The sequence below is a fragment of the Lupinus angustifolius genome, unplaced genomic scaffold (genome assembly GCF_001865875.1).
Source record: "Lupinus angustifolius cultivar Tanjil unplaced genomic scaffold, LupAngTanjil_v1.0 Scaffold_66_188, whole genome shotgun sequence".
Classification (NCBI taxonomy): Eukaryota; Viridiplantae; Streptophyta; class Magnoliopsida; order Fabales; family Fabaceae; genus Lupinus; species Lupinus angustifolius.
Genome location: NW_017723385.1, coordinates 1 through 11930, shown reverse-complemented (window position 1 = coordinate 11930; position 11930 = coordinate 1). Strand labels below are relative to the sequence as shown.

The 11930-nt window shown below is 35.0% G+C and overlaps 1 protein-coding gene across 1 annotated transcript; it reads right to left on the bottom strand.

Annotated features, from left to right (window-relative positions):
* Positions 1 to 6002: 6002 nt before the first annotated feature.
* Positions 6003 to 9710, bottom strand: LOC109339323 (probable monogalactosyldiacylglycerol synthase 3, chloroplastic). Its single transcript, XM_019576735.1, has 5 exons — positions 9649 to 9710; positions 6923 to 7010; positions 6605 to 6829; positions 6435 to 6497; positions 6003 to 6351 (listed from the first exon to the last, which is right to left on the bottom strand). The coding sequence occupies exons 1-5, from the start codon at positions 9708 to 9710 to the stop codon at positions 6019 to 6021; spliced, it is 771 nt and encodes a 256-aa protein (XP_019432280.1). The 3' UTR covers positions 6003 to 6018.
* Positions 9711 to 11930: the final 2220 nt, after the last annotated feature.

The following is an 11930-nucleotide window of genomic DNA, read 5'->3' as shown; positions in this document are numbered from 1 at the left end:
TATATATATATATTTATATTTCAAGATTTATCTGTTTTCCTTTTACACATAATAGGAATTAGCCAATCTAGTCATACTACATGAACATTGTTCCAAATTATTTCTCACACACTTCTCTAGATTGGCCAATTCCTATCTATTAATCTATTAAATATATAACAAAATAAATTTTTTCTACATAATCACTTGTTACATGTTACTTCCTCTTTAATTTTCTCCCCTCCTAAAAAGTTATATGGTACTACTATGTATCTACCTATACTACATAATCAAACCTATGGATTGAGATTAATTTAAAATCATATTTTCTATAACGATTTTGCTCCATGTCTTACTCAAAGTCATGTTGAGGTTTGATAAAGTTATTAGGTTGCATAATAATCTTATCAATTATATGAAATTTGACATGGAAATAGTGGATATAAAGTTCATTGTTTTATTATATGATTCTTAATAGTGTTGACATTGCAAGTACATGACTTTTGGAATATATCATGGAGAAGTTTATGACAATTTTGTTTTGTTGGTGTTTTTTTGTAACATTTTTAATAGGAGGTTTCACAATATCATCGTCACTTATTTTCCTTATGTATTTGAACATGTTTGATAATGCAAATATGCAGGTAACATGTATGTTGTTAACCATATGAATACACAGACTAATATGTATGTTATTAACCATGTGAATACACATGTAATATATGTGTTTTTAACTATGTGATTGTGAATGCACAAATAACATGTGTGTTTTTAACCACACGACAAAAAATATTGTCCTATGCGAATGCATGAGTAACTTACTAGTTATGTGTAAAAGGAAAATAGATAAATCTTCAAATATATCGTATTCTCTATTTTTCTATTATAAACTATTTGCTTTAAATTCACATACTAAATAATTGATTTCACTAATATTATTTTTACACTAAGTTATATCTTTCATTTGAAAATAGTCTATGTATTCTCTTCATGGTCTCTTTCCTATCATTTTGTTAAATTTATTGTATTCCCATGAGTCTCTTGATTTTTCCCATTGCAGGCTTAGATACATAAGGAATGCAATGCATGCCAAAAATTGATGCACCAGAAAGCTAATCTCAGGCGCCAGAATTGCAGTGCTGGCCTATAGTTGATGAACAAGGAAAATGGTCTCAAGCAACAATGTTCCAATTACTCGGTCAAAATGGTGTACCACTAACTTGATCTATTAGTCAGCATTCATCATGCAGGTCATATCGATGAGCCAAGTCATGAGTCCTCGATCATTTGGTGCCACTCATGTCAGTCAGGCTCATGTGCCTTGGCCTTGCTATCTCGGTAGTACAAGACACCATGACATCAACCTTCGGTCAAATCCAAGACATGCTCACTCTCACTCTTGGTCAAGTCCATCACATGCCCACTCTCATGGGCAGAGTTGGCTTAGATGAGATGATCATAGCCCACACTCATAATATTAATCAAAAGAGTGGTCAACTGTGTAGATTAGTTAGGATAATGAGTCTTTGTATATTTTCTGTGTTTATAGTCAGTACCTTTCTATTTTTAGGAAGTTAGTTAGGTTATGTTAGTTTTAATCCGTTTGGGGATTCCTTCAATTATAAAATGTTGCTTTCTTTTGAGGAGACTAATGGATTTAATTTTCAATATTTTAATCAATAAAAGAAAAGGGGTATTTTTCATCTTCTTGCTTGTATTCTTTTGAAGGGATTGGAAGCATTACTCATAATCATCATCATCAATGAAAGTTGTTGTTTTAAGATGGTATCAGAGCATCTTTTGATGCTCTGCTGCACCTTTTTGTTCCATTGAAACTTTCATTTTGTTAAAATCTTCTTTTTTTCTTCCTTTCTCCCTTTCTTTTCTTACAAATTGCCACCACCCGAAGCATCCTCAACCCTATCGATGATCCATCCAGTCTCTACTATATGCATCATAATGAGAGTCCATCAACTGTATTGGTCACACCTCCTCTTACAGGAACCAACTACCACTATTGATCGAGGGAAACGATGAGGACTCTGAAATATAAAATTAAACTTTAGTTCATAGATAGCACTCTTACAAGACCAAGCACTGATGATCCTTCTTTTGAATATTGGGACAAATGCAACACTCCTGTCCTCTCATGGATCAACCATTAATTGCATAGGTCAATTCTGTGGAGTGTACTTTGGATGGATACAACTTTTGAAGTGTGGGAAGACCTGAAAGAAGGATATTATCACATGGATATGTTCAGATTTTGTGACCTCAAAGAAGAAATATATAGTGCAAGGTAAGGAAGCAAGTCCATCAATGCCCATCATACACATCTAAAGGGCTTATGGCAAGAACTGTAGAATTTTAGACCTATACCTAATGCCAAAATCAGTGTGATTCTAACCTTGCAACCTTAGTTAGGAACTATAGAGAATATGATTATGCCATCAGGTTCCTAAAGGATCTCAATGAGTAATATGTAGTAGTGAGATCCCACATAATGCTCATGGATCCACTGTCATCTTTAAATAAAGCCTTCTCCCTATTAATTCAACAAGAAAGACAAATGAACTTGTCTGATCCCTTCAAAGATCACAAGATCCTAATTAGCAACTCTAATGAAGTCACTACTAAAAGAAGATTCAAAGGAAATGGATTTACATCCACTGTAAACAATGACATAGGAAGAGGTAATGGCTATAGTAGTTTTAGAGGAAAAAGATATGGTTTCAAACTTTGCTCCTTCTGCAATAAAAGTGGACACACTATGGATACATACTACAAGAAGCATGACTTCCTTCCTAATTACAAGAAAAATAGCAATATTAACTTTGTCAATAGTGAATATGAAGAACAAAGTGTTAAAGACAACTTAGGAGGATTCAAAGTTTACCAACACAAAGCTATCCAAGCTATGATAAAGGAACCAACAAATGATCAAGTGACCAAATAGATTACTAACATTGAATCTTCAGATCCAGGTACTCCTATAACCATTATTTTCCCTTCTAAAACAAAGGATTGGATTCTTGATACATGAGTAACTGATCATGTTTGCTTCTCTTTATCAGAATTCCAATCATTTAGAAAGATTGATCCTATACAAATCAGATTACCTAATGACAATGATGTTATGAGTTATGTTGTTGGAACTATGATATTTTCAAAAGATCTATGCCTTAGTAATGTGTTATACATTCCTAAATTCAATTTTAATCTCATATCTGTGTCAAAGTTAACCTTTACCCTTAATTGTAAGTTGACGTTCACCAACACCAAATGCGTGATACACGAGGAGTCCACATTGAGGATGATTGGTACAACTGAGGCTATAACGGGTATTTACATCATTAGTTCTAAGGGCCTGAATTACCAATGCAATAGTAGCATTAATAATGTTAGGAGTAGTAGACATGTTAATAATGATTTTTGTCATAGAAGAATGGGACATCCCTCAAACATTAAGCTTGCCATATTAAATAAGAAGTTCTCTTTCATTTAGCCTAGAAAAACTAATGAGCCTTGTGATATTTGTCACTATGCTAAGCAGAGAAAACTCCCTTTTCAAAACAACAACACTAATTCTACTCATAATTTTAATATCATTCATGTTGATATTTGAGGCCCTATATCCATCCCCTCAATACTTGGTCACAAATACTTTCTAATTATAGTTGATGACAAATCATGACATACATGGATCTTCATCATGAAGGAAAAATATGAAGACTCATATCTTTTGAAATCCTTCTTCAGTCTTGTAAAAATACAATTTAGTTTAAAAATCAAGGTAATTAGATAAGATAATGGACCTGAATTCAAGATGCATGAATTCTACACTTTAAAAGGAGTCATTTATCAAACAAGTTATGTTAAGACCCTCAACAAAATGGAATTATTGAGAGGAAATATCAACACATACTTGAAGTTACTAGAGCTCTTATGTACCAATCCTCCTTGCCCAAGTGTGTTTGGAAATATGGAGTTTCTCATGTTACTTATTTGATAAATAGACAATCATATGTATATCTCAATAACCTTTCTCCATATGATAAAGTTTACAATCATGAAACTAACTTATTAAGTCTCAAAATATTTGGATGTTTGTGTCTTTCTAGGTTTTAAAACTAGAAGAAAAGGTTATATAATATTCGATTGTTTGTATAAAGAAATCTTTATATCTAGGAATGCGAACTTTTATGAAGATGGTTTTCCTTTTGGACATGATGATATTACTTTTGAGAAGGATGTTAATTTTTCTTCTCCTACAACATCTTTTAATATAATATATCATTATCTTGATCATAACATTTCCAATTATTCTTGTGTCAATCTTGATGTTCAAGATACTACTCAAAGTATAAGCATTGATCTTCTAACAGAGAATCCAGAAGGATGTGATACTAATCAACCTATTGATGACAATCAATCTCCTAGTGTGAATCTTAGAATATCTACCAGGGAAAAATCCTCCAAGTTATTTGCAAGATTATCACTGCTCCTTAGGAGCATTCATTCCATGCCAAGACAATCGTAAGGTTAAATACCCCTTATCAAAAATCATATCCTATGAAAGACTTTCTCATCAACATTATGTAACACCGTGTTTTTCAGAGCACTTTTAATTAAGTAATTAGTATTAATGGATAAATTATAGAAATTAATCAATAATGTTTTAGGCTAAACCTCAGTTGAGTTTTAGTCTTGTATATGATTTTATTTCTTGCCCTAATTGTTCAAGATTTTTGGAAAATAAAAGTTTCCGAGACGATTTCGGGTCGTTTTATCGAGTTGTTTCCCCGTTTTTGAGTTCCGTAACTCGGAATCGAATTCCGATTTTTCCGTTGGCTTCGATATATTATTTCTAGTTAAAATAGACACCAAGTTTGTCCATAACTCATCTCTAGATATTTTTCACCTTGAAATTCAAGTTTTGACGTTTCGAGCAAATGTCCTAAATCGGGAGATTGTATATTTCCGGACGAAATTATCCGAAAATGTTCAGACATGATGTTTATCGGGAAATTACATCATATCAATAAAGTTGGAAGTCATCATTTCATGAGCCACTTACTTGTTACAAAAGTAATGCAAAAGCTTCCAAAAGCCCCTAAATCACTCAACAAATATTCTCATTCCCCCACCATTAGACACATCACCTATGCTAGTCTAAATCTACTTACTTTGCATTCAGTTTTATGATTTGATGAGGGTGAGGCTCTCCTATAAATACCTCACACCACTCTCTCTTTTTACACTAAATTCCCTATACAAACTAAGGTAGTATTTTATTTTCTCTTCTTCATCTTCTTCTCATACTTCATAGAAAGTTATGAGCTTTTATTATGTTGTTCATAAAGTAGAGTTTATATTTGTTTTTAAGTATTTTATGAAGGCATAACTAAAGGGGATGATAATAAAATCATAGGAACCTTTATGTAGTTTTTGACTTTTGTAAATCTTGAAATTTCTTCCTTGTTCTTAGATGGAAAAAACTTAAAATTGATCCCAAAATTGATATTGTATCTGGGCCGACCCGTTGTAAAATAAGCACATAAATGGCCCATACTTTTAGCACCTCACTTCAGCACCTCACTTCAGCACCATACTTTCATCTTACATCACAAAGCTTCACGATTCTCGATTCACTTCAGCACCATACTTTCATCACTGCCTTCATCTTTCTTCTTGCAATCTATTCACGATTCGTTATTCTATCTCCTCAGTCAATTCTTCCTAAAGCTTCTATCTCTTCGTGAATTTGCGATTCGATGGTAGCTGGATCTCCACCCTTTGAACCTGAAATCATAGTAGCACGTTGAATCGAAGCCATATGTTAGGTCTTCTTATTGTTCTACTTTTCTTCTTAACTTAAGAAATTTGAATGAGTGATTTGTTGAAATAGAGAAAATATGATGAGAAATTAGGGTATGAGAGATTGAATTGTAATAAAAAGAGATTAATTGAGTTAGCACAGGGTTGAGATGATATCAATGAGAAAACATAGAACCAGTAGATTCATAGTTAATCAATGAATTAGATTAGGCTAGTAAATGATGAGGTCAATGCGTATGGAAAGTTTGATGGCTCGCGTTGCAGAGCAAGCTCATGTATGTCCCTCACGATGCCGAATACGGCCTCAGGTTGTGCTAATTTCAGTGCATTCTCCGACATTCTTTTCATATCATCTGACTTTGTTCTGAACCATTCGGTCACGATTCTCGCTGTTTCCTTAGAACTTCGGGTGAATACTCCGACTCTGTTGTCTACCACATAAGGCACATTACCCTTTTCATGTCCAGAAATATAGTCATTGAGGATTATAGGAAGACCTCTTATCAATGCTTCTGCAATTATACCTGGTCCAGCCTGAAAATTTCATGAAAATAATGAGCCTTTGTTAACATATGAAGTATTACATAAAAAGCATCATGTTAGTTTAAGTAACTTACTTTTATTATAATGCAGTCACATGGTCCCATCCATTTTGCCACAATAGTCTCAAATCCTCTAACCTACACAAATCAAGAAACAACGATCCATTCATTATTATTCTATTTTTCTCATCTATCTCTAGTTGAGTCTATTAAGATGTCGAGGTTTAAGGAGCGAAGCGAGTTACCTTTACGAGAAATTTCCATTCGAGAGATTCAAGGGTGGATACTAAGCTCTTATTACAGCCACATATAATTACTATCTGCCTAATTGGATTCTCAGTTTCTTTGTGAAAAAGTGCTTCTCCAAGAGCCTTTGCTGTTTTTTGGGCAGGTCCCATTCCTTCACCACCACCCATCAATAAAACTGCTGGCAAGTTAGGATCAATCTCAAGTTCTTCTCTTAATTGATTCTATAACAAAGACAAAGTGAAAACGTTCAACTTTTAAGAGTAATGTTATGTGTACAATAGTTTTTCCTATTTCACGATGTAGAGTACATGCACCTTGACGAGGAATGCATGCGCAAAATAAGGCCTAAAGGGCAAGCCACAAACTCGAATTTGAGTGAAGGAGACGAATTCAATGGATGAGCTTAGAAAGGGTTAGAAAAATTCTGTAAACATTGATGAAAGTGCAAAGTGTCAAGGATAACACTAGCATGTCTTTGCCTATATTTTTATGAAGACAAGGTTCTAACAAAGCTTGAAGATGACTCAACAATCAACATGCCTTATGCTCATTTGGTCATATCTAGACTAGGATGTAAATTGAGTCTATAATCTAAGTAGTATGGGATGTGTGCCGTAGTAAGTGAGTATAGGTTAGGTGAACCTAGATGCTAGTCTCTTAAGCCATCTTAATTGTCATATCATATTCATGAGACATATCATCTAGTTAATTGTATGTTCATGCATCTATCATACATGTTATATGTGCATATTAGGCATAATATAATTGGTAAAACATGTATATATATTGTGCATAACATATGAGAAGTTTACCATTTGCAACATATGCATAAATGTTCCAGTTAATTGATTAACGTGGTAACTTAATTGATTAACGCAACTGCTTTTCTTTTAAATATGTGTTTTCTATTTGAACTGAATTCTGTGTCATTCTGTTGCCCTGTTAATCGATTAAAGAGAAGCCTTAATAGATTAACTAGTCTGTTATTTGTTATAACTGAAATCTGTTTTATTTGTTTAACTGTTTAACTGTTTTGCAACAAATGTAACCACCTATTCTCTACGCTATAATTAGAAGGCATTGTTCAGAAAACCATAACATTGCATTCTATTGTATAGGGCTATTTAGAGAGCATATTTGCATACGTGTTTTACTGTATTTTTGCAAGAGAGATTGCATGCGTGAGAAGAAAGAAATTATCTGTATACTGATTAACTCATTTGAATCTTGGTGGCTTAAGTGGTTAGTAAAAGGGTTAATCTTTGAGTGTTTATCTTGTCATATTTTAAGCATTATTGTGCTTAGTATATCTTATTATTTAATGTGTTTTTGTGTATTCTGGATTTGTCTCTTGGTGTGAGATCACCATAGAGATTGAGGTTCTTCACCAAGGCTAGGAGGTCTTGATTTGAGGATAAGAATCTTGGCTGGGGCTAGTTCGCGAGAAAGGTTTTCTCAGAGGCGAAGGGTAGAGTCAAACCAAGGATTTAGAGGTACTCTATTTCAAGAAGGGAGTGTCCTATGTTCTTGTAATTGAATTGGTATTTGTATCCATATTTCAATATTGTGAAGAAAGAAAATCTCCCTGATCCAGAAGGGGAGGCCTGGATGTAGTTTGCAGTGGACCGCAACCCAACCAGGATAAAAATCCTTTGTGCACTGTTCTTTCTCTCTTTATCTTCTTTATGTTTCTTGCCATTATAAATTGAATCTGTGATTGAAAAGTTGGATATTTGTTTACGGCCATATACTTAATAATTGTGCGTAAAAATATCTGTATTATATCTGTTCAATTTTGTTTTAATTACTGTGCAAATTGCCTGTCTGAGCATGCTGTTCTGTGCAGTAGTTAATCAATTAAACCTTGCTGTTAATCGACTAACTGGATTGTTTTCCGGCAGTTGGGTTTTGGTTCAAGAAGCGGTGATCGATAACCGCTACACCTATTCAACCTCCCTTTCTAGGTGTTCCTAGGCCACTGATACCTAACAAGTGGTATCAGAGCTAGTATGACGTCCTAGCTCAACCGCATCCTCGGGATCCGAAGGGAATTAAAATGGGTTCCACCAACCCCTTTGGCGGTGATGGCACATCCATTAACCGCCCTCCCGTATTCAGTGGCGAGGGTTATGCCTATTGGAAAGTCCGGATGAAAATATTCGTTGAGGCTATTGATTCAGATATTTGGGAATCCATAATCAGTGGCCCCTTCGCCCCACTTCATTTAGTGGATGACGAACCGAAAGAAAATCCAAAAAGCTTATGGACTGGTGAGGAGCGCAAGAAGGTCCAGTTCAACCTTCGCGCTAAAAACATCATTACCTCGACCCTATCCTACGATGAATTCTTTCGGGTGTCTCAATGTCGAAGTGCCAAGGAAATGTGGGACACTTTACAAGTGACGCACGAAGGCACTAGCAAGGTCAAGCGCGCCCAACTAAACGCACTAACTCACGAATACGAATTATTTTGTATGCTACCGAGTGAATCAATCGGCGATATGCAAAAACGATTCACTCACATCCAATCGATCGGCGATATGCAAAAACGATTCACTCACATCATTAACCATCCTATTGCTTTAGTTAAGATGTTTACCAAAGGAGAGCTCACTAATAAAGTCTTACGTTGTCTTGACAGGAGATGGCATCCTAAAGTAACGACAATCATGGAGTCCAAGGATCTAGACTCCATGCCTTTGGCAACACTCTTTGGAAAGCTTCAGGAGCATGAGATGGAGCTTGGGCGTTTGACAATGCATGAGGAGTCCGATCGCAAAAAGAAGGGAATATGTCTTAAAGCTTTAACATCACAACCCAACTAAGAGATAGACAATGATGACTCCGATTCAGACATTGACGAGGAAACGCTAAATTTCCTTGTACGAAAATGTGGAAATTTCTTGAAGAAGAATGGAGGACTTAGAAGATTCCAAAAGAAAGAAGCCCATGAATCAACAAAGAAAGACAAGACAAAGGAGAGCTTCACTTGCCATGAATGTGGTAAGCCAGGACACATGAAGTATTAGTGCCCCACTTACTTAAAAAGAGTTGATTTAGAGAAGAGCACTCTACGAGACTTCAAGTCAAAGAAAGCATACATCGTCTAGGATGTACCGAAGGAAGAAACAACATCAAGCACCTCAGATGAAGAGGAGACCGTGAAGCTGTGCGTAATGGCGATATCAGATGAGGTTTACGAATCATGTAGCAAGGATACTTCAGATGAGGTATACTCTGACACATCATCCTATTCTTCTGATTCTCCCTCATATGAAATATTATATAGTGCTTATGTTGAGATGCATGAAGAACTTAAAAAATTAGCAAAGTTAAGCAACGAGAGAAAAAGAATAATTTTGCTAACCAACAAAAAATAATTCAAATGTAGAAAGAATTAGATGAATTAAAATTGGGAAGAGAAACATTAGATCTAATTTTTTCCTGTGCTTCATGCGATTGCACGGAAAATAACTTATGTCAAAATACTACTTGTGAGTCTTGCAAGGACTTGAAAAATGAAAATTTTAAACTGAATGAAAAACTCGCAAAACTCACAAATAGTAAAAACCAATTAGACACTTTGCTTAGCTCAATCCCATAAAAATAGACCATATAGGAGACCTCTAACATGCCAATATAAAAATTCAAATTAGAAAAACAGAGTTCCTACATGCCATTACTATGGCAAATATGGCCATACTTCTCATTTCTGTTATATCAGGAGATATGCGATACCCAGTGGTGTTTACGCTTGGGTATGAAAGGTAGATAACTCCCTAGTCATTAACAAGAAAGGACCCAACATAATTTGGGTACCCGAGTCTAGCAGGTGATCTACATTGCAGGTATGTCTTCGAACACACGGACAAAATTGGTATCTTGATAGCGACTGTTCGAGACATATGACTGGGGACAAGTCGAAATTCTTAGTCTTGCCGCTGAAAGAAAAGGGATTCGTCACCTATGGAGACAACAATAAAGGAAGAATCTTGGGCACCGGGAATATTGGCAACTCAACCCACACAATAATCGAGAACGTTCTATACGTAGAAGGTTTGGAACGTAATCTGTTGAGCATAAGCCAATTATGCGACAAAGGTAATATGGTATCTTTTGATTCTGACTGTTGTATCATTCGTGATGTATTATCTAATAATGTTAAGTTTGTCGGGTATCAAGTAAATAATATTTATATGGTTAATGTGGAGGATGTCACTTCTCTTTTTTCAAAATGTCTTACTTCAAGAGAAGATGACATCTGGCTTTGGCATAGACGCGTCGCTCACATACATGTGAAGCATTTAGAAAAATTATCGAAAAATAACTTAGTAATCGGTCTTCCAAAACTCAATTTTACAACTCAAGATTCCTGTGACATGTGTTAGAAATGTAAACAAGTCAGGAGTTCATTTAATAAAAAAAAATGTGATATCCACTACTAGACCATTGGAGCTTCTCCATATGGACTTGTTTGGACCATCACAAATTATGAGTTTTGGTAGGAGCTATTACGCTTTAGTTATTGTCTATGATTTTTCTAGATTCACTTGGACTTTATTTTTAACATCAAAGAGCAATGCTTATAAATCTTTTAAATGTCTAGCCAAGCAAATCCAAAACCAGTCTAAGCTAAAGATTATTTACATTAGATGCGACCATGGCGGAGAATTCGAAAATCATAAATTTAATAAGTTCTGTAATAAACATGGTATTATGCATCAGTTCTCAGATCCTTGTACCTCTCAACAACATGAAGTTGGTGAGAGGAAAAATAGAGTTCTAGAGGAACTGGTAAGGACTATGCTAAATGAGAGCAAGGTCCCAAAGTATTTCTGGGTTGATACAATTCACACAACATGTTATGTAATGAATAGAATACTACTTAGACCTACTTCTTCAAAAAAACCTTATGAAATTTTGAAAGGTCGAAAACCAAATATTGCTCATCTTCATGCTTTCGGGTGCAAATGCTTTATCTTGAATAATGGAAAATGTTTTTTTTAGGAAAGATTGACTTGAAAGCTGATGATGGCATATTCTTAGGATATTCATTACATAGCAAGGCATTCCGTGTGTTTAATAAATATACCATGCAAGTAGAAGAGTCTATTCATGTCCATTTTAAAGAATCTTCTCCAAAAGAGAAGAGAAAAGTCCTTTATGATGATATGTCAGGTACACTTGAAGAATTGCCATACTAGGACATGGAAGGAATCCAACAAGAAGCAGAGCAAACAGTAGCAGAGCAACATCAGGAAATGCCTATCGCGTGGAAAACTAAAAAGGATCATCCACTCGATAAGGTGCTAGGTGATATATC

Coding starts and splice junctions, on each gene's coding strand:
- LOC109339323 (XM_019576735.1), bottom strand. CDS start 9,710: ATGTATGCTTTCTTTGACTTGAAGTCTCGTAGAGTGCTCTTCTCTAAA. Junction 6,830..6,922: donor CGCATGCATTCCTCGTCAAG/GTGCATGTACTC, acceptor TCTTTGTTATAG/AATCAATTAAGAGAAGAACT. Junction 6,498..6,604: donor AATGGAAATTTCTCGTAAAG/GTAACTCGCTTC, acceptor TGATTTGTGTAG/GTTAGAGGATTTGAGACTAT.